Source organism: Neopsephotus bourkii, unplaced genomic scaffold (assembly GCF_033783945.1).
Source record: "Neopsephotus bourkii isolate Nb327-2 ecotype Australia unplaced genomic scaffold, CSIRO-AGI_Nbou_v1 NB_1250, whole genome shotgun sequence".
Taxonomy (NCBI): domain Eukaryota; kingdom Metazoa; phylum Chordata; class Aves; order Psittaciformes; family Psittacidae; genus Neopsephotus; species Neopsephotus bourkii.
Genome location: NW_026901735.1, coordinates 4,673,080 through 4,697,375, shown reverse-complemented (window position 1 = coordinate 4,697,375; position 24,296 = coordinate 4,673,080). Strand labels below are relative to the sequence as shown.

General features: G+C 53.7%; 2 protein-coding genes across 2 annotated transcripts; one reads left to right on the top strand and one right to left on the bottom strand.

The window, feature by feature from the left end:
- The first annotated feature begins 2,928 nt into the window (after positions 1-2,928).
- GADD45A (growth arrest and DNA damage inducible alpha) lies at positions 2,929-4,428 on the top strand. The gene is made up of 4 exons (XM_061364907.1): positions 2,929-3,037; positions 3,138-3,239; positions 3,318-3,531; positions 4,201-4,428. Exons 1-4 carry the CDS (start codon positions 2,994-2,996, stop codon positions 4,312-4,314), a joined length of 474 nt encoding a protein of 157 aa, XP_061220891.1. The 5' UTR covers positions 2,929-2,993; the 3' UTR covers positions 4,315-4,428.
- Positions 4,429-8,097: 3,669 nt separating this feature from the next.
- Positions 8,098-23,759, bottom strand: GNG12 (G protein subunit gamma 12). The gene is made up of 4 exons (XM_061364909.1): positions 23,636-23,759; positions 22,933-23,032; positions 11,158-11,274; positions 8,098-9,421 (listed from the first exon to the last, which is right to left on the bottom strand). Exons 3-4 carry the CDS (start codon positions 11,251-11,253, stop codon positions 9,296-9,298), a joined length of 222 nt encoding a protein of 73 aa, XP_061220893.1. The 5' UTR covers positions 11,254-11,274; positions 22,933-23,032; positions 23,636-23,759; the 3' UTR covers positions 8,098-9,295.
- Between the last annotated feature and the right edge of the window lie 537 nt (positions 23,760-24,296).

Below are 24,296 nucleotides of genomic sequence, written 5' to 3'. Positions count from 1 at the left end.
GCACCGTGCCCAGCACTCACAGCACCGTGCCCAGCACTCACAGCACCGTGCCCAGCACTCACAGCACCGTGCCCAGCACTCACAGCACCGTGCCCAGCAGCACCGTGCCCAGCACCACACACCCACCACCACCACCAGCACTCACAACACCGTGCCCAGCAGCACCGTGCCCAGCACTCACAGCACGTGCCCAGCACTCACAGCACCCCCACCCACACACCCCCACACACCCCCACCACCCCCAGCACTCACACACCGTGCCCAGCAGCACCCCAGCACTCACAGCACCGTGCCCAGCACCGTGCCCAGCACTCACAACACCGTGCCCAGCACTCACAGCACCGTGCCCAGCAGCACCGTGCCCAGCAGCACCGTGCCCAGCACAAATCGCCTTGGGAAGCAGCTGCTGCTGCGGGTGAGGAGAAGGAAAACGCCACCACAAGCAAACCCTCAAAGCCCAAAGCTGCCTGAGGGAGCACCGGGGTCCCACTGCAGAGTCCGGGACCGGTGGGCCCGCGCCAGCCCGGGTTGGGCAAGCGCCTTGGCTCTCAGCACAGGAGGATGGAGGCTCTTAGGTGCAACAGCTGAGACAACGCGATCTTTGACTCAGCTCCATGGGGAGCAGCCCTCCCCGGAGGCTCCAGCTGGACACAGGGCAGATGGCAGGGAAAGCCGGCTCTGGGTTGGACCCAGCTCATGGAAACCCTGTGGGGGGGCTGCTGGGGGGGCTGGGGCGCAGCAGGTCAAACACCCACATTCAGCTGAGTCAGCATCGGAGGAGCAAGCTCAGCACCAGCTGCAGAGCGGCCTCATGGCTCTATGGGACGTGGAGCTTTGCTTCCCCACAGCAGAAGTCAAAGAGAGTCCCCTGTGAGGGTATTTGCAGGGGGAGGCACCGTCAGGCACCTCAGCACCCTCACAGGGAAGAGCTTCTGCCTAAGAGCTCAGCTCAGTCTCCCCTCGGGCAGGTTCAAGCCATTCCCCTTGGCCTGTCCCTACTGGCCCTTGTCCCAAGCCCCTCTCCAGCTTTCCTGCAGCCCCTTTAGGCACTGGAGCTGCTCTCAGGTCTCCCCTTCAGGAGCCTTCTCTTCTCCAGGCTGCCCCAGCCCAGCTCTCTCAGCCTGGCTCCAGAGCAGAGCTGCTCCAGCCCTCGCAGCATCTCCATGGCCTCCTCTGCACTCGCTCCAACCGCTCCACGTCCCTCTTCCCAGTGCAGTAAATGGGGATAACTTCTGTAACTGCAGACTCTTCCAGCTTCAGGAAGGGTGTCTGTGCAGTGCCTGTGACTCACCAGGAAATTATACTGTGTCCTGGCAGAAGACAAACCGGTGAGAGGGAACACATCCCTCCTGGGAGCAGGAGGACGCACACAGAGCTGTGGCTGTCCAACACATCACGGTGCTACAGAGCTGCTGCTTGCCCTTCCTGAGTGCTCACAGTGCTGGTCACTCACTGCAGCACTGCATCCTGCACCCCCCAGTGTGGGTCAGGGATGTGGGTACCTGCAGCATCACCTGCACCAAACACAACTGAGCAGCAAGCATCCACTGTGCCGGCTCCAGCCAACGTGCAGGCTGGAGGCCAGAGATGCAGAAGTTGCCTCTGAAGTCTGGGGTTATCGACAGGCTGACTTACCTCTCCCAGCCAGCAAGGCTGGCAGTGAAACTACACTGCTCACTACACACAGAACATATATTCTAACACCCCGGTGCCTTATTTCCCTCCTCTGGGGCAAACACCGGTGTCCTGAGCCATGCAAGAGGCGGTGGTGGTGTCCTCCAAGGCAAGGTTTGGGATAGGCCGTTCTGGTTAGCGCCTTTACACTGCCCGAGGGGAGACTGAGCTGAGCTCTTAGGCAGAAGCTCTTCCCTGTGAGGGTGCTGAGGCGCTGGCACAGGGTGCCCAGAGAAGCTGTGGCTGCCCCATCCCTGGCAGTGCTCAAGGCCAGGTTGGACACAGGGGCTTGGAGCAAGCTGCTCCAGTGGCAGGCAGCACACGGGTGGCTGCAGCCCCGGTACCGGTATCCCCACACGACGCTCTCCAGGGCTGTGGGTTCAGTCCCGTTGTGCAGCTCAGGACCGGTGCATCCCTCCCACCTCCCCGCTGCCTCCTGGCACCGCCACGGCCGCGCTGGCGCTCGTCACCGTGTGCCCAGGCAGCGCCCATGGCACCGGGGCAGTGCCTGCCTCCTGCCGCAGCGGGGCTCGCAGCGGGGCGGGCACAGGAACGCGGTTCCTGGCGGGGAGCACGAGCTCTGTGCGTGCGGGAGGCAGCTCCATCCCAACGGGGGGCAGAGGGAACTCGTGTCCTTGGGGCGCAGCAAGCGGGAGCACCCGGTGCAGGCGCAGACTGGCCCCGGTGGGGTGAGGTGGGGTGAGGCCGGCTGGGCTGGATGGATGCTCATGGAGGGGGTAAGCTCTCCAGGACCGTTATCCCGGGGGTATCCCGGTGGTACCGGACACAGGCAGCAGCGCCCCTTGGCAGACCTCGACCCGCACAGGAGCCTCGGGCTGGGTGCGGGCGCACGGAGGAGCAAAGCTGAGGCGCGCCAAACGGCCGCGCGCTGCCAGAACGGGAGCCGGCCCCCAGCGTTCGCCGTTCTTACGGTGCAGGGGAACGAACGCGCCCGTTTCCCAGTCCCGGCTCCCGGGATCTGCGGGAGCTTCCTGACGGGAACCGGCGCCTCCCGCTCCCTCGTCATCGCCTCCACAGGCCACGCCCCCACTCCTCCAGCAGCCAATCAGCAGCCACCGCCCCGCCGGTTCCCGTGGCCGGCGGCTCTAAGGCACGAAGTCAGCGAGAAGTGGGAGTGATCTCCTTTGCATAAACCAATAGAAGGGCGCTATGCAAATACAGCCAGCGCGGATTGGCTGGACGCGGGTCGGATAACGCCTGCGGGGCGCCTTTGTGCTGCAGAGGCGGTGGCGCGGCGCGCAGCGGACGGGGCGCTACCGGGAGCGGTCCCAGCACCGGGAACGGCCCGCAACGGAACTATGACCCTGGAGGAGCTGGCCGGGGACCACCGCACCGCCGGGAGGTAAGGTATGGGCAGGGTATGCGGGAAGGGAAGGGGGTGCTGTTGGTGTCAACCCCCCCGGTAACCGGTGGCTGCCTGTCTGTGCTTGTCCCGGTGGCAGGATGGAGCAGGCGGGGGACGCGCTGGAGGAGGTGCTGAGCAAGGCGCTGAGCCAGCGGAGCCTCACCCTTGGTGTCTATGAGGCAGCCAAGTTGCTTAATGTGTGAGTGAAACCCCGGTGGCTCAACCCCTTACCCCGGTGTCCCGCCACCCTTCCCGGTGACATTGTGCATCCCTTCAGGGATCCGGATAACGTGGTGCTGTGCTTACTTGCGGCCGATGAGGAAGAGGAGGGAGATGCGGCGCTGCAGATCCACTTCACGTTGATCCAGGCTTTCTGCTGCGAGAACGACATCAACATCCTCCGTGTCAACAACCCGGCACGGTTGGCTCAGCTCCTGCTGCCCGCCGCTGGCCCCGGGCCACCCGCCGACCTTCATTGCGTCCTCGTCACGGTGAGTCCGGATGGATCCTGGTTGCTGGGGGCAGCCCGTGTGTCATGGTCATGCCCCATGGCATGCCCAAGCCGGATGCCTCATGGCATGGACAGGCGGCATTCACCGCCTGTCCATGCCATGAGGCATCCGGCTTGGCCATGAGGCATAACCCGTCTTTCCAGTGGGTGTTGATGGAGGTGCCTTGCAAAGCCTGGAATTGAATGCAGTTCTAAAATGTCATTCCATAAAGCCGGAACTGATGGTGATTTTGGGCACAGAGGTGCCTGCTAAGCTCCCAGACCTCTGTCTGGAATAGGATCCATAAGAAACTCCTTGGGCAAGCTGTCTAGTGGAAGGTGTCCCTGCCCATGGGCTGGATGAGCTTTAAGGTCCCTCCCGACCCAGTCTGTTTTAAGATTCCATGATTTCCCTTTTTAAATGCTATGTGTCTATTTGCTAACTTTTATCATTCTATGAGTCTATTTTCCCCCTTTTCACCCCTTTTCCTCCTTTACCCTGCAAAGCTGCAGAACTCCACTCATCATTCTGGAGGCGACTGGTTGGTTTGCTTTAGTGCCAGTTTAAGATGATTCATGCTCCTGCGTTTCCTGCTCTGCTTTTTAATCCCTCTCTATAGGGGTTGGTTTTGCTCCCGTATTAAAGCATCCCCCCCGTTTCTCTTTCCAGAACCCCCACGCCTCACAGTGGAAGGATCCAGCGCTGAGTCAGCTGATGTGCTTCTGCCGGGAGAGCCGGTACATGGATCAGTGGGTGCCTGTGATTAACCTCCCCGAGCGGTGACCGTAGCGCTCGGCTGAACCCGACTGCACTCGAGTTTCGCAATCACTTTACAAGCAGTTGCTCAGGAAGTTACTCCCTGCCCTGGCACGAGGATCACCCAGGAGGGAGGGCAGGGGGGGAAAAGCAGAAAACAACTAAAAAATACCCAGATAAAACTTGATATCGTGGGGGGGGTGGGGGGGGTTGGAGCTGAGCTGCGCCTTGTGTGGGGCTGCCAAGCGACGCGGAGGAGCGTGGAAGTGAAGGGATGAGAAGCGCCTGCGTGGCCGGAGGAGTGAGCCCCGGGGGTGCTGCGCGGCCAGATTCCTCATGGAAAACGCCCGACAGCCTCCACCTATTTTAAGTGCAACTTACAGCTTCTGGATTAAATACCTTAAAGAGCAAAAGAAACCCCGTAAGATTACGCAAAGCATTTTACAACCCCTTTTAATGTATTGTTTGGGGTGTTAATTCTTAAGTTTTTATGCTAAGATATAATAAGTTATTTTATGCTATTATTGATGGAAAAATTATTTATACCAGGAGGTTTGAGAACCAGGATGCCCTTAAGCAGTTCATCTGCACCCACTCTTCAACAGTTGGCTGTTGGAAGCAGCTACATTAATGTAATTGTTTGAAATTTGATAGGATTTAGGGGAGTTTTGGGTTTTTGGCTTTGGCTTCTTTTGGAAATAAAAGTTTAAACTCCAGCCCTGCGTCCTGGGGTTTGCTTTCTTCGCCCTGTTCATTAGTGTAGAGTCAAAAGGGTTCATTTAGCAGCTTCTTCCTTGTCCTGGCCCTGGGCAAGGTCCTGCCGTGCTGCTCCTGTGTGGGTTTATTCCTAGCCCCTCCCAAGCCATTAAAGGGAAAGCAGCTGATGTGCAGCAGGAAATGCTGGGAATTGTGTTTCTTTTTCTCCAGTGCCGCCACTTCACAGCACAGTTTGAACAAGAACAACAAGAGGAGGAGGAGTTATTTTGGAGGCTCCGCAGGGCCTGACCCTTCCTGGGAAGTGGGGAAACCTGATTCCTCGGACGAGGAAAACTCGACCCAGTGTTTCCCTTCCCAGGAAGGTGTCCACAGCCTGCTGGATGTATTCCCTGTGCCCCCCCCAGGGGGAACCAGACCCCTCCAGGGTTAGGAGGTTTCTGTGCCAAGCTCCGGTTTAACTGCACACATACTCTTGGCACGCACTCCGCTGCACTCCATGGGGCGGGAATCTCTCTCCCAGCCTTAACAAACAGAGCTGGGGAACAGCCTCCTTGTGCCTGCGCAGCCCCAGGGACGCCGCTGACCTACATCAGGGCTCCCCTAATTGCATGTGTGCGCTGCCCCGCGGCTCCCTGCCTGCAGCCCTGGGCACGCCGGCCCCAGCGCCGCTGCCCCCGGCCGCTGCTGGACCAGTTCTCCCGCTCCCACGGCGTGCTCCGGCCCCGTCCGGCGCGGGGCTGCAGGGACACGTCAGCCTCGAGCCGGGTCCAGCACGTAGCTCAGGACCGGGCAGGCCCCGTCCCCAGCCCCTAGGGCCATGGGATGGCGCAGGAGCAGCATCACCATCAGCATATGGACACCCTGGGAAGGAGGCACCCTCGCTGCCCTCCGTGACCTGCACCCAGGGAAAGATCCGAGTGTTTAAAGCACAGAGATCAGGTCAGGTTCTGGCCCAGGAGCTGCACCAAAAGGCGTTTTCTAAACATTTTTAGCTTCAGACGCTGAGGTACCCCACAGCCAGCTCTGCCCGGTGCTGGGGCTGCAAAGAGGCAGCGCTCACCCTCAGCATCCCATAATCCCAGACTGGTTTGGGTTGGAAGGGAGCTTAAAGTTCCAACCCATGGGCAGGGACCCCTTCCACTGGAGCAGCTTGCTCCAAGCCCCTGTGTCCAACCTGGCCTTGAGCACCCAGCCCCTGTGGCTGCTCCAGGGCTGGTGTCCTGCAGCTCTCACCCCTGCTGCAGCGCTCATCCAAATAAACCCATCCCAATGCCCAGCAAACTGGGAGCAGATCTTTTGCAATCTCCTTTTTCCACCTTCCAGCCCCATGATCAGCTCTCACCCAAGATCTAAACACAATCTCCAAGCACACTTGAGGTTCTTGGTGGGCACACCCTGACCATCATCCCACCTCAGGGCTGCCCTCCTGCTGTCACCATGGGGACAACCAGGCTCTTTCAGGGACTCCCAGCAGATTAGGAGCAGGAGGTACTAGTTGCACCTGCACCAGGCCCTATCCCCATCCCAACCCCACCACCACCCTTCCCATGCAGGAACACCCAGCAATGCACCAGTGCAGCAGCAGAGTCCAACCTTTGCAGCTCACCAGCTCCAGAACAACGAAATGAAGATGATAATCTTGGAGCATAGGGAAAGCAGAAATATTTTAGCAAGGGGTTCTTTTAGCAAGAGTCAGGTCTCCAAGCCACCAACCAGCTCTTCTGTTAATGGAACACAGCATGAAAGAGTCAAATTAGAACATAAAGAGCAAATCATCACAAATAACAAGCTGGCTGCTTAATTTATGGGGGGGGAATAGAATAAATACCCCTTCTGGAGCTTGATATAAAAGAGAGATAAAGAGCATGCCACCTCCATGGGCTTCTCCCAGCAGCTGCGGGTGCAGATGGTCTCACTTCTCCTTTTCATTTTACTACGGCAGAGTCTGTATTTCCTCAGAATTTTACCATTCCTGTTCTTTCATAGGAGTATTTATAGCAAAAAAACAAAGTGCAAATGTAGCCACGTGAACCCCTGTACACTGCATCTAAAAAATAAGGAGTTTAGCGACCATCTATACATTAAACACCATCAGGAGCAGGCAGCTGGTGGTGATGAGCTGCTGATTCCAAGTCTTCCGCCTAAAACTGAGAAAGCCCCTGGAAAAGAGAGCCTGGCGCAGTGGTTTTATCCTGCTCCTCTGATCACCGATGCGACCACAGCCATTTACAATCACTCCTTTTGTTCTCTGGGTGTGTGAGCAAGCGTGAAATAGCTGCTGGCACAAATCACGCTGCAAGGATGTCAAACGACATGGAAAAAGGTTGAAAAACACACTGAAACTCAGCTGTGGGGCTGGGATGGAGCCACAGCCCCAGCCAGGGCACACTCAGCGCTGGCTTGGCAAACATAATGAGTTTATAGGAGGGAAAGAGGGAGTGAGCCCGAGGAACGTGCCAGGAGCTCTTTATTAGGGAGTGTGGAGTTACCAGCACTGTGGGCATGGTGCGATGGGGTGACAGGAGGTGGCCATGCTTCAGTTCAGAGTGCTGCCTGGGCCCCACAGCTGCATCTCCAACCAGTGCCCCACAGCTGGATCAACCAGTGCTCCACAGCTGGATCATGCTTTAAGGGCAGCCACAGCAGCATCTCTGCAGCTCCACAGGTGAGCTTTGGGGGGCAGGGAGCTTAACAGGATAAAAAGGTAGATTCCTACAGGGACAATAGATTGGAGAAAGGACAATAGTGAGGCAACAGCATGAGGCTCTTCACCCTCCCCATGTACCTGCCTGCACACTCCTGAGCACAGCTGGAGCTCTCTTGACAGCCTGGCACACCCACACTGAGTTAATCACTATTTATAACAAGAGGTGTTATAAAATGACACAAACAGTAAAACCACCCCAAAACAGTGTAAATCTACATTGTTGTTTTAAAACTGTCACTAGAAGAATACTCTACTTATAAAACTAAGCTGCATGGAAGCACAGAATCATCAGAACCAAGCTCCTGTCAGCCTTGTAAGTTGATCTTTGAACTCTTTGTTCGAGTGGCCTGTTAAACAAACAGAGACTTTCTCAATCTCTCTCAATGGTGTGTATATAATTTAATATAGAAAGGACAAATACGCAATGTAAGACAGTAAATTACAAGTGGTTAATAAGTCCTGCAAATGTAATTACAGAAAGGCAGTTATGGCATGATCACACGTCCAACCTCTGAACCACCAGCTACTGAGAAAGACATCTGTAGCCAGCTGAAGGCAGCATTAACTTCAATCCCTTCCAAGTCTGCTGTTAAGATGCAAGGTTTGTATAAATATACCATGAAAGTTTATATATATATATACACACACAGACAGAGAAAGAATGTTTTATTATGTGTATATATAAAATCACTTACTCGATGGAAAGACCCTCCCATTCTAGCTGCAGAACCACAATCTGGATAGAATTTGGCATTTCCCCCCCACCCCCTTTAAAAAATGAGTTTAAAAAAGAAGAGTCAAGTTCTGACTCCCTGCACAGAATGGAACTGGGATGTGGTGAGCCAGAACCATGCCTCCAGCTCAGCAGCACAACCTTGCAGCCTCTGCTTCTCTTGACAGGGTTTTTAAACTACAGAAGAGTATGTAGAGAAGCAGGATCAAAGCTGAAAATCCTGCATTTTCAACTTAAAAAGCAGGCAAATAAACCTGCAGATCTCCCATTCTTGAAGTTTTACACTCAGAAACCCCTGTCAAGAGAAGCCAGCGTGAGGAAGGCTGCAGGCATGGCTCCCTGGAGCTCACCACTCATTGCTACAATCATTTTTAAGGTAGTTTTTGCTAGATAATGCACTTCTAAATATGTCTGTGCTTAAACACACGCTACCAACACAGGCAGCACAGACATCATCTTAAAAAGGTGCCGACCCAATCATGTTCAATCAGGTTTCCACACCTTTGCCTCTGCTCTGGTAGCAAAGCTCAGGCAACTTTGGTTTTGTTTGTGTAACTGGAGAGGTGAACCCCATTCCCGCAGAGGATGAGAGCCCTGCCTCACCCTGCCCACCCCACTGCACCCAACACCCCATTCCCTTGGCCAAGAAAGAAGTTAATTCAGTTTAAAACCTCACTTCCTAATAAAGAGAGGCAACAGAATGCTTTAGAAAGCTTAAGAAATCATTTATACACATGGTAAAAGAACAGCTACTCTTACACAGTGAGCAGCCGGTACCTTACAGAGTATTTGCCTATAGGCCCGCCGGTGGCTGGCTTTGCCCAGGAGGGAGCAGAGCTGCTGGCACCCTCCTATAGCAAGATGCACGTTTTCTTGTCCTTGAAGGGGTTCTCAGAAGCTGGAATGCCCATTAGCAATGGATCTTTCTTGGCGTGTTCTTCACAGTAGAGCATTAGGTCTGCTGATGCTTTTGACACCTGCAGAACACAGGGGGAAAAAAGCCCATAAACTGGTGCTTTCCATGGTAACAGGATCACATGTGCTGCTGCTGGGTACAAAGTCCCTGTGTGTGATCTGTGTGTGGTCAAGGCCAGGCTGGCCTGGGCTTGGAGCAACCTGCCCTAGTGGAAGGTGTTCCTGCCCGTGGCAGAGGTTGGGACTGGGTGAGCTTTAAGGTCCCTTCCAACGCAAACCAGGCTGGGATTCTGTGTGGGATGGCAGAGGTGTCTGGAGAGCAACACCCTCTCCAGGGCCTCATTTCCTGCAAAGAGACCTGGGTTTGCTCCAGCTTTACATGCAGGAGGAGGAAAGGATGGACCCCAGTGCTCTCTGGGGTTAGTGTGTGACTCCAGGCAGTGCTGCCTGGCCCCAACAGGGCTTCTACAGAACACTAAAAATAAACAGGAGGAGGTTCAAAATAATACAGCAGGTTTGTAACGAGGAACAAAGCAGGGACAGTAAACACAAGTGTCCTCAGATGACCTCGCAGCATGAGCTTGCAGCCCAGACAAACCCCCCCCCCGTGTGCTGGGTGCACCCCCAGAGCGTGAGCAGCAGCTCAGGGAGGGGATCCTGCCCCTCTGCTGTGCTCTGCGGAGACCCCCCCTGCAGCCCTGATCCAGCTCTGGGGCAGCAGCACAAGAGGGACGTGGAGCTGTTGGAGCGAGTGCAGAGGAGGCCATGGAGATGCTGCGAGGGCTGGAGCAGCTCTGCTCTGGAGCCAGGCTGAGAGAGCTGGGCTGGGGCAGCCTGGAGAAGAGAAGGCTCCTGAAGGGGAGACCTGAGAGCAGCTCCAGTGCCTAAAGGGGCTGCAGGAAAGCTGGAGAGGGGCTTGGGACAAGGGCCTGTAGGGACAGGCCAAGGGGAATGGCTTGAACCTGCCCGAGGGGAGACTGAGCTGAGCTCTTAGGCAGAAGCTCTTCCCTGTGAGGGTGCTGAGGCGCTGGCACAGGGTGCCCAGAGAAGCTGTGGCTGCCCCATCCCTGGCAGTGTTCAAGGCCAGGTTGGACACAGGGGCTTGGAGCAAGCTGCTCCAGTGGAAGGGGTCCCTGCCTGTGGCAGGGGTTGGAGCTGAATGAGCTTTAGGGTCCTTTCTAACCCAAACCAGTCTGGGATTCTATGACTAGCCACCAAGGCAGGGCACTGCTGCTCTACGGGTCTGTATATTTGGTTTGCTGACCTTCAAAAAGGGTTGGGCAGCAGTGCAAGGAACATGGCAAAACATGAAAAGATGCGAAAAGACTCATGCAGCAAATATCCCATCCCTGCCAGCTAGAAAAAAGTGTGGTTTATTTTCTGCCTTATGTTAAAGGAACCCAGTTACTGCTACCTTCTTATCTTTCTAGCATCCCTACATCTTTCCCTCTCTTGCAGATGTCATAGTCAGCCAGCCAAAGGATGGAACAAAATCCCACAATACGCATGAAACTGGAAACTCATCCCTGCCTTCTGTTTCACCCATCTGAGCTGCACTTTGGAGTTTGGTTTGGTTCTCTTCCAAGTCTACAGGGCACCAAGCTCCCTGAGGATGCTGCTGTAAGCAGTGACAGAGCTTAGATTTATTCAGGTTTGCTGGGCTGAAATGTAGATGTGTTTTGAGAGGCGGGGGGAAACACTGAACTGTGGGCACACACACAAACACACTGTTAACCACCCTACAGATGGAAGGGGGAAAACAGAACAAAAGGAGGGGTGAAGGAGAATGTGCTCTCACCTTTATTCTTTCTATGGAGGCTTCTATTCTTAGCTGCTGGACAGTCCTTCGGGCCTGAGCGATGTTGTTGGTCGTGCTAGCTGTTTTGCCAGACATTTTCAGGCAAGTGGTGAAGTTCTGTTGTGAAAGACAGCAAGTTATTGTGCCAGAAGGCAGCAGGACACGTTCAACTGCTTTTACACGGAGGCAGCAGTGACACACTGCAGGCAAAGTGCTTTTCTTTTGCATGACTCTCACACAGCAGCAGAGAAGCAGCTCAGCAAGTGGTGCTCTGGAGCCAAAACAGTCTCCAGGAGAAATGCATTAGGTGTTGTGCATCTTTCTGCCCTGCTCTTTCCTGTGCTAATGGGTGATATGGGTTTGTAGACTGTGTTTTTCCCAAGCTGGAGCACAGCCACCCCTCCTCCTGCCACCTGTACAGGGCTGGATGCAACAGGGTCAGTCTGCATCAGTGGGATGGATCCTGCTATGGGAAGAGCCAGTTGCCCCACGTAGGGCTGGGATGGAGGAGAGCTGCTGCCTGCCTGAGCGATGGGAGTGAGGAGCATCCCCTCCTCTCCCCCCCTCACAAAGGAAGGTTTCATGGCTGGTTCCTGTCCCTGCACTGAGCTGTTGCAGTGAGGAGGATGGGCAGAAGCACAGCAACACCAGCCGTGCCAGCTCAGTCTCTCCATCTCCTTCATCTGGGCTGCGTTTCAGGTCTTCAGCAGCTTTACAACATGTGAGAGGAAAACAAGAAGGCCAAGTTCAGAATGTGCTTCCAGCTGCTGCCTGCTCCTGTGTGCACATACGTGGGGGGTGGTGGAAAAAATCCTGAGCTGCTCCAGGACTTTCCTTCTTGGGGTAAGAATGCAAAGCATCGATCCCAAAGCAGGGGCAGTGCTTGGATGGTGACCAGGGAGAAGAGAGGATGCTCTCCATTGGTCCAGCCGTGATCTGAGCACAGCCCCAAGCAGCACAAGGGTAGGAGCCAAGCCAGGATGCCACGTGCTTCCCTGAGAGTTGGACCAAGGATGAAGACAAGCTTCCGACCACACTCAAAGTGCAAGAAATGAACCAGGATCATACATGTGCAGCCGTATGATCCCTGGCAGTGCTCTAGGCCAGGCTGGATGGGGCTTGGAGCAACCTGGTCTAGTGGTTCCAACCCCATGGCAGGGGGTTGGAACTGAATGAGCTTTAAGGTCCCTTCCAACCAAACCAGGCTGGGATTCTGTGACTCTAGGAAGCTGTTCAGGTACCCAGAAGTTCAATGAGTAGCTGGTTTAGAACAGCCCTGGCCTGCAAAACTGCCTTTCTCTGCCAGCCCTTGCACACAATGTTTAGCAGGACCATGCACAAACCCTGCTGTTTGTTTCCACAGATCCAGTGCAATAACTGGCTCCATGGTGCTGCACAAATCACTCCCTGCATTACAGCACCCAAGTCCCATGGAGCTCCACCTGACCTTTCCATGTGCTGCGTGCAGCGTTTCCTGGCGTGCCTCAGGTTTCTCACACCTCCCACGGTGCTGGTGCCTGCCCTGCCAGCTGGATCAGCGTTATTCTGCACCCAGGCCCCGCGCTGTTGTTTCTGCATTGCTCAGCAGCGCCTGGGTTCTCAGGACTCTTCTCTCCCTCTGCACAGAGGACACCAGCAGAGCTTGGTGGTGGGATGCCATGGGAGCAGCACAGGGATGCAGCTATAGCTGCAGAACAGCAGGACATGGGGAGACCTCCCCTGCAACTGCCTTGGGCAGAGAGCAATTGCCGAGTGGCAGGTAACACCTCCTGCTCACACACAGGTAGGAGGACAGTCATAAGCAAATTGAATTAATTCATAAGCTTACCTCCTGAAACCAATATTAAGAACATACTAATGACTCTCTCCGATGTCTGTGAATCCAAGTGGCCACGTAACAGCTCCTGCTCAGCTCACTGGTCCACATCCCTGTAACTCTGAATCCAGGAGGAGACAAGCACAACACCCAGCAACAGTTTAAAATGCTGCTCCAAATGACTGATTCCAGGGCAAATAAATTCAGAGAGACTGAGCTGAGCTCTTAGGCAGAAGCTCTTCCCTGTGAGTGAGGGTGCTGAGGCGCTGGCACAGGGTGCCCAGAGAAGCTGTGGCTGCCCCATCCCTGGCAAGGTTGGACACAGGGGCTTGGAGCAAGCTGCTCCAGTGGAAAGGGTCCCTGCCCGTGGCAGGGGTTGGAGCTGAATGAGCTTTAAGCTCCCTTCCAACCCAAACCATTCTATGATGGTTCTATGAAAGCACAAAAGGCCTTTTGTACTTGTAGAGCCTTTCAGTGTGTGCCAGCTCCTGCAGCAGGAGCAGCTCCAGCCATTTCAGGAGCACAGTGCATCTGAAAGCAGGCACCTTCCACTCCTCTCATTACTTACACACAGGGTTTCTGCACACAGCTACCAGGAGTAAAGCTGCAGCAAAGCAGAGGGCATTGAGCACAGCAGCTGCCCGGGGCAGCTGACTCACCCTGACTGTGCACACACTGCTGGTAAACCCTGGCTGCTTCACCTCCACCACAGCCGGGGCACTCAGCCAGGCCTCGGTCCATGGCCATCATCCACTGCCCCAGCTCCCAACGAGCCCCTCATGGAGCCTGCATCTCCTCCAGTTTCCCTCTCGAGGGGTCACTTATGGACCGAGTTGCACATGGGTCACTGCTCACCTTCACGGAAGGGAGTTAATGCGAAGCTCAAAGAGCCACCAGAGCAGTGCTTCCACTATGGCACTGTCTTAACCAAAGACACCGGCACTCATCCTCCCTCAGCACCCATGCCCCTGCTGCTCCACGGTGCTGCCTCAACAGCAGCACGAAGGAAAGGAGCCAGGATTGTCTTCAGGAAAGCAGCTCCCCCTTCAGCCCCATGAGCCTCTTCCAGCCCTTGTTTACCCCAATGCATAAGGCAGGAGGTCACAAATCCAAACCAGGAGCCAGTGCAGGGCAGCTGAGACACAGCACAGCATGGTGGAGAGCTGAGATGCACAAGGGTCTGTAATACCCTCTCCATCAACATCAGGACACAAACTCTCAGTAACCCAGCTCGAACACACTACAGTTGAGTTATTGCTCATCACAGAGCTGAGACACCCCCCAGCACGTACACAGAGCATGCACCAGGAATTACTAATATCTGCAGCACCCAAATATGAAAAACACATTTTGAAGGCACATTTAGTGATTCAGTCCGCAAGTGACTCAAGAGCAGGAGGTGACTGACGCAGCATAAACACCTTTGTCTGGAAAAGGTCATAAATCTGATTGCAAAGGTTTCATATATTCAGACATCCTGTTTGATTGCTAGGAAAGGGCAGGCTACCGGGATCAGGGTTCTCCTCCTGAGTGAAGACAGGAGGTGTATGTTGAATGCATGTCGTATTGTTTGGAAAACACAAAGTAAGAACTCCCTGGAATTCAAGGCAAAGGCCATGGTGCATTACCCACCTCTGACGTAAGCCCTGCAGCGCTCTGACTCAGACAAGGAGCTTCTTCCATTTCTAGTCAATGACAGATCTGATGGATCATGAAGGCTGCATTCTGCAGCACCACATGTTCCTTTAAAACAGCACTTGGAAACCTCACAGGAGTTAGCAGGCATTTGGGGTATTTAACCCTGGCAGTGCTCAAGGCCAGGTTGGACACAGGGGCTTGGAGCAAGCTGCTCCACTGGAAGGGATCCCTGCCTGTGGCAGGGGCTGGAGCTGGAGGAGCTTTAAGGTCCCTTCCAAACTACTCTATGATAACCTGAGGAATTTACTCACTGCAAAACTCACTGCTGAGCTGGAGTTCCTAGAAAGGAAGTTCAAAAGAACACAGGGTTTGTGGGTTCCATTGAGCACTTCCTGCCTTTCCTGGCATGCCATGAGAGCAGGTAGGGGATGCTCTGCTGCCACTGTCCCCTCCCAACACACCAAAAGAGCACCTGGGCCCAATTCTGCTCAAAGCAGAATAATAGTTATTAATATATACATGTATTAATATAGTCAAGCCTAAGTTTTGAGATGCCTTCCCTCTGAAAGCAATGGGAAAGTACCAGACTGAAGGCCTTCCTGGACCTGGGTTTTGTCACTTAATCCTGGTGTTCACTGAGGCCAACTGGCTGCAGAGCCCAACCAGGACATGTAAATGAGGCTTCACCTGTTTGTAACTCGTTCCACCCTCACAGGGAAGAGCTTCTGCCTGAGAGCTCAGCTCAGTCTCCCCTCGGGCAGGTTCAAGCCATTCCCCTGTCCCTACAGGCCCTTGTCCCAAGCCCCTCTCCAGCTTTCCTGCAGCCCCTTTAGGCACTGGAGCTGCTCTCAGGTCTCCCCTTCAGGAGCCTTCTCTTCTCCAGGCTGCCCCAGCCCAGCTCTCTCAGCCTGGCTCCAGAGCAGAGCTGCTCCAGCCCTCGCAGCATCTCCATGGCCTCCTCTGCACTCGCTCCAACAGCTCCCAGCAGGAGCAGAGGGAAATGACCCTGCTCTGGATGGACACCAAGTTCACAAGCACCAAGCGGGACACGTGCAAATATAAACCAGCATCTTGGCTACGTGGAACTGAAATGGTAGGAGAGGAATTCAAAAGGAATTTCTCATGTTTAAGTCATACTCTTATGGAAAGATAATAGAGATGAGACTTGTTGCTGCTTTGGGGAATTTACTGTGCAAAGAACACAGCGAGAAATCAGAAGACCCAACCTTTAGAGGGGTTTGATCAGAGCAATACTACATGATCAGAGCACTGCATTCACCCTGCTACCATCACCAGCACTGGGGGGACCTGGCCAGAACCTCTGCGGGACCCTGGGACTGCAGCACAGGCACCCCAAACCCAACAGCTTTCCTGTGTGCAGGTATTGCCCCCAAGGACTCACAGAAGAGGGTCAGAGCTGCCAAAGCTTCCCCATACCAGACAGGCTCATGAAAAGTGAGACCTCCAGCCAAGGGCCTCCAACACGCACTGTTGGAGCTGATACATGCAGCTGCTGTATTTGATAACAAACTGCTGGTGTGTCACAGACCGACCGGGAGTGCCCTCAAGTAATCACTCTGGAGTAACAAGCTGTTTTATATGGACACAGAAACATGGATCCACAACAAACCGAGCCTCAAACCCCATTCCAGACCCTGCACTTTTCACTTACTATACTGAAAAACTACAGTGTGGAAAAAATCCAAAATCCCAAAGCAATTCATTTCTATAAAGCAATGGATGAATCTGCAAGAAGAGAGCTCAACATTTGCCAATTCCTCCTATTTTAGTATTTTCCTTTTAAAGGCATAAGGTTACAAATCAGTTACTGTAAAATCACAGGTTAAACCATTCTCCTCTCACGTCCCTGGGACAAGCCAAGGCTGACTCTGCTCAGCCTTCCCTTCCCCATCTCCAAGCCACAGCCCTAAATGCTTTTTGCTAGTGGACAGGTTGGAGTTTCTCCACAGTCCCTTCCCATCAGAGAGGGATGATCTGGTTAGGAAAGCTGCAGTGCTCATTTTCCCAGCTCTTTTAATAAATTAATGTTTAAAAAAAATCCCTCCAACAACCCAAACCATCACATTTGAAAACTAAATTGCTATGTTTCCTCACCTCCAAACAAACACTGGCAGCATGACTTTTAACAGTCCTAAGATGACTACAGCTCTTCTGCAGGGAGATTTACACACAACTAGGTCATCACCCACTAATACTGTTTTCTCTCTGGGCTCCTGGCAACCCACCCCCCTCACTAAGCTCTGTGGCCACCTCAAGCCCTGGGGTTTCTCACAGGGTACGTTTGGTTTCAGGCAGCACAAGAACCTGCAGAGAACTCTGCAGATTTCTATCAGCGGTGGCTGCAGCCCTGCAGAACCTGGGGCTTTGTGCTCTGGAGGCCAGGGCAGGGATTCTGGGATAGGGATTCTCCAGGGATGTCTCCCAGGAGAATTAAGTCACCCTCTAAAGAAAAGAGCACTCAGCTGGGGAGGGCACAGCTCCAGTTTCTAGGAAACCAGCCTTTGTGCTCACTGCTTTTGGCTCTGAGCTGCCTAAAGGCACTCTTGGAGCCCAGCTCTTCCCAGCACTTTCCTCTTCGGGATCTCTTGTCCTGCAGCACTCTCAGCCACGATACTCATTCACTATTAAACACCCCAAAAGCAAAGCTCCAAAAGGTTTCCCAGTTCACCAGCAAAGACAAAACATGGCTGCTGTGAGCTCAGGCTGATCTCAGCAAGAACTGACCTGGGGGTCCCCTGTGCCCGCTGCTGCTGAAACACACAGTGACAGCCTTGTCCAAGAGATACAGGAGGGCTGCCAGCCCCGGGGATGGTGATGACAGAGATTCCCTAGCCCAGAGCAGCTGCGGGCATGGCTGCAACTCTCTCTGGGTCTGACTCATGGCCTAAAAAGAGACAGCCAGTCCCACCAACAGCATCCTCTGGCCATCGTGGCCAAGGCAAAGCCTTCCTGCAGAAAAGGCTCTGAAAGCACAGACCCCCAGCCTGGTTTGGTTTGGAAGGGTCCTCAAGGCTCATCCAGCTCCAGCCCCCTGCAGAGCACAGCAGAGGAGGAGAATCCCCCTCCTCAACCTGCTGCTTTGATTTCCCCCTTCTCAATACAAGGGGACTGCAGGAATAGAAAGGGGCAGTGATACAGACAACTGGAGGAACAGTTTCCATTGCAGCAGCCATTAATCCCCCCAGAATCCCTTGGCTTGCTGCAGACAGGACCCACATCCAGCCCTCAAAAGCAGCAGGGCACACACTACTGTGTGCTTGTGGTCACCTTTCCCCCCTTTTTCCCCTGTTCATTCCCAGTCAACAGAAGCGACAAGAATGGTTATGGGATGGGGAGGGAGCAAGGCTGCCAGTCCTCCCAGGTACAGCAGTTCTGAGATGCACAGCCTGGGCTCTGGAATTAACTGTAGGCAACAAGCAAAAGGAGAAAATAAGCCAGTGGGAAGGCTTAGCTCATCCTTTAGGGAAAAATACCTTTTTCCATGAAAAACTGAGGACTTGGTTCAGAAGAGGAGGATGCTCACCAGCACATGAAACTTCCAATGCAATCCATGCAGGCCATTCACCTGTATTTTTTTCCTTCTTATAATCAGCAGCAACATCTGCAAAGAGGAGGAGCTGCCCCTTTTCCCTAGAAAATCCCTGTTTTTCAAGGCCTTGCCCTATTTCTTCCCAGAGGCTTTGGGGAATGAGGTTACCATGCAGCAGCACTAAACTGGCGCTCCAGCAGGGATAATTAAACACCAGTTTAATCTTTCCTTACTCTTTAAGATCTAGGACTTAGGAACCACCTGTTGAGTGAACGTGTAATTAAATCCCCACTGCTAAAGTACACCAGGAATGGCCCAGCAGCTCTGCCGTGTGAGGAGCTCTCAGTTCCCTCCAGTTATGTGAAGTGAGCTTAAACAGCAGCTCTGAAATCCGACAAGCAGGGGAACAAAGGCTCAAAAGAGTACCTTGTCACTATTGCTTTGGAAGTAAAACAGCCTTTAAGTTGAATAACTCAGATCTGTAGATCACAGAATCCCAGCCTGGTTTGTGTTGGAAGGGATCTTAGTTCCAACCCCTGCCATGGGCAGGGATCCCTTCCACTGGAGCAGCTTGCTCCAAGCCCCTGTGTCCAACCTGGCCTTGAACACTGCCAGGGATGGGGCAGCCACAGCTTCTCTGGGCACCCTGTGCCAGCGCCTCAGCACCCTCACAGGGAAGAGCTTCTGCCTAAGAGCTCAGCTCAGTCTCCCCTCGGGCAGGTTCAAGCCATTCCCCTTGGCCTGTCCCTACAGGCCCTTGTCCCAAGCCCCTCTCCAGCTTTCCTGCAGCCCCTTTAGGCACTGGAGCTGCTCTCAGGTCTCCCCTTCAGGAGCCTTCTCTTCTCCAGGCTGCCCCAGCCCAGCTCTCTCAGCCTGGCTCCAGAGCAGAGCTGCTCCAGCCCTCGCAGCATCTCCATGGCCTCCTCTGCACTCGCTCCAACAGCTCCAGGTCCCTCTTGTGCTGCTGCCCCAGAGCTGGATCAGGGCTGCAGGGGGGGGTCTCCCCAGAGCACAGCAGAGGGGCAGGATCCCCTCCCTGAGCTGCTGCTCACGCTCCCTTTGATGCCGCCCAGGATTAAAACCCAGGAGCTTACTCCTTGCTCTGAAGTCAGCAATTTTGCTTCCTGAAAATAGTGTATGTGTATTGGGCAGGAGGGTGGCATTTTTATGGTTGCTTTTGCTCTATAAAGCTCCTCCCAAGGCTGAGCTGCACCACTGCTCCTGGCACAGTGCAGTGAGCTGCCACCCAGGGCTCATTGCCTGCTCCTCAGAAGAGTAACCCTTGATCAGGCTGCGCTTTGCAGCTCCTCTGCCCCCATGCAAAGGCTCTGTCCCACTCCTGATGGTGAGCAGCACCTCCCCTGCCACCTCAGCCCTTACCCTGCAGACTCTCGAAGCTCTGCTTCAGGGGGAACAGACACTGCAGGAGGAGGCAAGAACTCCTTTCACTCGCAGGCTGGGTAAACAGGACACCCTGCACAGGCTGGAATGAGCCAGAACAGAGCCTGCAGAAGGCAGCAAGAGGAAGAGGAGCTGCAAACAAGTCAAGGTCAATCCTCATGGAGAGTGTTGAAGAAGAGTCCTGATGCCCCCTGGAGGGGTTGTGCAAGGAGAGGATGATGACAGAGCCCCTCACCATCACCTGGGCTATTGCCCCACTATTACTGTGTGCAGCAGGACTGTTCTGCTGTGAGGTTCCCTGGGTCCTCTGGATGCTGAGAGTGCTTCTGCACGTGCCACTTTCCCAGGGCTCCTATGGGAGCCAGGAAGGCTGGTGGCTGGTTGGAACTTGAATGCTGGTTGTGGGTTTTCCTACAGGGCAGACGCGACTGCTTGGGAGCAGGTTTGTTCCAACTTGCAGAACCCAAAAACTCTCCCAGTCCAAGCCAAGAAGCTTGATGTTGGCATTAAAGGTTGTAGCTGGGTGCAGAAATAAGCAACTCTATTCCGAGGCTGCATCACTGCAAAACCAGGTATGCCAGGGTGCAGAAACAGGTGGCCAAAAGACTCTGCAATTGTGGTATTTCATGGCCTCCATTTTTGAATGTTTAAGTCCCTGATGGAAGAATCAGTTGGAGGAGTCTCAAAGTACCTGGCACTACCTCCAGCCAAACCACTCGCCCCTGTGCTGGAGCAGGCCTGGAGGGGAGGCAATGCTTGGAGTCTCAGTGAGCGCTGGCCCAAGCTCCCCTGGATCCTGCATGTCCCAGCACGCAGCAGTGCCTTTCCGTAGCTGGAATGGGATGCAGGTTCCCACAGCTGGCTGGGAGCGCTCCTCTTCCCTGTGCCGAGGTCAAGCATCCTAGTGTAGGGCTCGAGCTGCTGCTGCCTGGGTGGCTGGAGATCCCCAGGCCCCTTCTCCAACACCAGTTCTCTTCCCTGCACAGGCTTGTTGGCGCTGTGAGGTGATCCTCAGGGAGGGTGGGAGAAGCACAAGGTGCCTGACAGCACGAGGTGGGAGAAAGGAGCATCCAGGGGATGCTTTTGCCCACCTGGTACCCAAATTGCCCTGGGGCATGCTGCCTCTCACCCAACATCAACCACATGGATTCAAGGGGCCTGAAGGAGGTGCATTGGGTTGGCAGGACAAAGGATTTTATAAAGGACTTGGGAAGCCAGTATGCATATCCAGCATGGAAAAAGAGGGGAAGAACCAGCATGGAGGAAGCACAAGGGTGAGCAGCCCTGATCTGTCACGCCTGCCAGACACAGCCCAGCACACACCGATTCCTGCATGCATATCACATCCACACCTTCAAAACAAACACTGTGAGAGTTATCCAGGCTGATCTTCCAGAAATGGGCACCCGCTGTCCCAGATGTAACCCTAATTAGAGAGCACTGGAATGAGGAGGGTATGTTCAACACTCCTCCTGCTCCAACCGGTTGCTCTGCTCAGAGGGAAGCAGCACCTCCAGCACAACAGCGCTTTTGGAGCTCACCGGCCCCTTGCGCCTGTGCAGGGTGAGCCCATCGTGGCAAAGCTGCTCCTCAGCCAGCACCCTGCTCTGGTTATGCAGCCAACCGAGTCCTGCCAGCGGTGGGTGCAGCTAAAGGGAAAGCCCCGGCCCCAGCGCGGTGCTGACACCCAGTGGAAACCACGGCGAGATGCCCGCAGAGAGAAACTGCAGCTGAAATCACTTCCTTCTGCTCTGCTACTCGACAGGATGGAAAACAAAATCTGGCTGGCAGGAAAACACCAACGCCCTGCCCTCGTAAAGTGGAACAGGGATTAGAGATGCTCTCTGGTCATTTCTCGCTTTATGGTACTTATAGAATCAGCGACATTGGAAAAGCCCTTCAAGCTCACCCAGTCCAACCGTTTCCCAGCACTGCCAAGGCCACCACTGACCCATGGCACTGAGGCCTCGTCTCCACGGGGTGTGAACACTTGCAGGGACAGTGCCTGCAGCCCTGCCCTGGGCAGCCTGTTCCAATACTCGATGAAAGGAGAGACGAGGTTGTGCGACAACAGCAAGTGAAAGACTCCAAGACACTCCTGCACTCTGCAGTGCCGACCACTGTATCCACAATGCAAACTTCCCAGCACAAACAGTGACCAGGATTGCTCGCAAGCTCCCTGTTGGCTCTAGGGACTGCGAGCAGCTCCCTCGCCCTCCTCCTGCACAGCCCCAGCCAAGGCCTGGGGAGCCTTCAGCAGCGAGGCTGTGGCTGCAGATGGGATATTGCTGTGGCCAGAGGAAGGTTTCTGCTCCTGCCTCTGCAGCTACTGCAAACCAGACTGTTCGTAGCAGTGGTGACAGTGATGCTACCTGGCTCCAGAAGGACCAGAAGGTTTCTTCCCACCCAACCCATGCTATGATTCTATGACTGGATCTTTAAATAGCCATCAGGCAAGGTTTATAGTCACAGTACAAATATTTTATATGCACTGGAAAGTTTGGGTTTGGTAAAAGAAAGCAAGATCCTCCCCAGACAAAACCAACTCCTTTGCATTTTCAAGGATGGCACTATTGCCAGGCACACAGAAAAGCTGCAGTGCTTGCAGGCAGTGTTACAGTGAAGGACATGGATGCTTTGGGATACACACCCTGCACAGCACCCCAGCTGAAGGCAACAAGGAAACTCAGGCGCCCCAGAAGACTCAACTTCTGGTTTGCACAAAGTCACCTGGTCTTTTATATAGTCTGCACAAACACAGATCTTACATCTGATGTGAGCTGCAAGACAATACCAAGACGGGGTTTTACATATGGGAGGTATAAAAGCAAGCTGAGAGCAGGGGCCCTGCAAGCCTCAGCTCTGTTCAGCTGCCTCTTGCCTGGATTACAGTACACATCTGTGGATTAGAGGTTATGAAGGAACACAGGTTCTGCCAGTATCATCCTGCCAATCAAAACTAGGTTATAGCTACATCTGGGTTTTGAAGTCAGCCTCCATAGAACGGATTCTGTCAAACCCAACTCACTTGGTAGGAAACGATTAGTGGAAAAACCTGCTTTTATTTCCCTCTGCGTTTCTTCTGACTTAACATTTTGTGTCTTTAGTACAAATAACAGCCATGAAAACTGACTTCTAGATCAAGGCTACTTTGAAAAACATCTGAGAGTCATTATTTCAGAGACATCAGCCTGAAGCCATTAGAAAAGACAGCCCATGGTCCCTAACAAACTGCAGCTTCTCCACAGGAGGTACCCGTTTCTCCTTATGAGGCACTACCCACCTAACTAACAACAGAAAAGCCATACACAAAGTGCAAAGAGCCACTTGCAAGGAGACTTTTAGTTGTATCAAAATCAGTTCATCTTACAGCATGTAAAGCAGGAGCCGTCCGTGATTAAAGCACCAGACTGGGAGTCACAAGATCCAGCTTGGCCTCGGGTTATGTGACCTTCAGCAAATGCCTCAGTCTGAAAGAGAGATAAAGCAGAGGATGGTGGTGGGAGATGCTCTGTGAAGAGCTGCTTCTCAGCTCACAGCCACTGAGAGGGTGCAAAGTACTTCACCAGCTTCTGGCTACATGGACTTATGGAAGTACCTATTCTAGGAATGGGGTGAATACAGGAAGACTTTGCATTCTAAGATGGTCAAACATTAACACAGTGAATACAGCAGTGATGAAAACTCACCCACTGTCCCTTGCTAACTGGTGGAATAAATAAGGAAAAGCCTAATATCTGTGGGAGAATCAGTTCCCTAAAATTAGTAGTGTTTCTGCCTTCTAAAATTCGAAGTGAGAGTGGTCAGACAGCTAAAAATGGAGGTGGATGAGTGTCAGCAACCACTGCTGCTAATGCCTTGAAGAGCAGAGAGCAGCCAGCACTGCACCAAGCCACAAACACAGAGCCTGCCATAGAGCCAGTGCTGTCCTTGAGGCCTCTCCTCCATAAGGCTTTCAAGGATTTTGTGTTTGTTCTACTCCAGACTGAAATTAAATCACTGGGGTTTGGGACTGGTCCTGCTGCTTTATGTTTTGCAGGAAAGAAAGGAACAAGTGTGTACTGGAAACTCACCTACATAGGAAGCCTTGCAACCTGTCCGGCGTGCCTTGATTTTATCGATGCAATGATCCTGAAACAGAGCAAAACAGAAGTTGAGTACTTTATGGTGCATGAAAGCCAAAGCTAAGAGGGGGCAGCACTCGTGGGTTAATTCTAGTCCCCAGAACTACAGTATTTTGAGACTGGCCTCAGTGAAAACTCTATCTCAAACCTTTGTTATGGCAACCTCCCCTATTTCCCTTCCTAAGGATATCATGGAATGGTCTGAGTTGGAAGGGACCTTAAAGCTCATCCAGTTCCAGCCCCTGCCATGGGCAGGGACACCTTCCACTAGAGCAGCTTGCTCCAAGCCCCATGCAGCCCAGCCTGGATCACCCCCAGGGCCCTGAACACTTCCACTTCCCATTTCTGCTATGAAGATGTCCACGGATACACCCATGGGTGGCCAATTCCCTCTGGCACCTCCTAAATGTGAACAAAGCCGACAAGTCTGTGCAGCCTTTCTGCACCTCCTCCTCACTGCCACCGCAGCTCCTCCTGAAGCCCACGCTCTGCGGCAGAGGTTCCGCCCAGACCTACAGCAGGTGAGCTTCAGAGGCAGCCTTAGAAGAGCTACTGGCTTTAAAACCAGTTCAACTACTCCGGGTAGTAGTTCCATTGAGTGCCAGCATAG

What these genes read in the sequence shown, in the direction of transcription:
- GADD45A (XM_061364907.1), top strand. Translation starts at nt 2,994, where the DNA reads ATGACCCTGGAGGAGCTGGCCGGGGACCACCGCACCGCCGGGAG. An exon ending in GACCACCGCACCGCCGGGAG is followed by an intron (nt 3,038 to 3,137) that starts GTAAGGTATGGG and finishes TCCCGGTGGCAG; the next exon opens with GATGGAGCAGGCGGGGGACG. An exon ending in TTCATTGCGTCCTCGTCACG is followed by an intron (nt 3,532 to 4,200) that starts GTGAGTCCGGAT and finishes TTCTCTTTCCAG; the next exon opens with AACCCCCACGCCTCACAGTG.
- GNG12 (XM_061364909.1), bottom strand. Translation starts at nt 11,253, where the DNA reads ATGTCTGGCAAAACAGCTAGCACGACCAACAACATCGCTCAGGCCCGA. An exon ending in CCTCCATAGAAAGAATAAAG is followed by an intron (nt 9,422 to 11,157) that starts GTGAGAGCACAT and finishes TGTGTTCTGCAG; the next exon opens with GTGTCAAAAGCATCAGCAGA.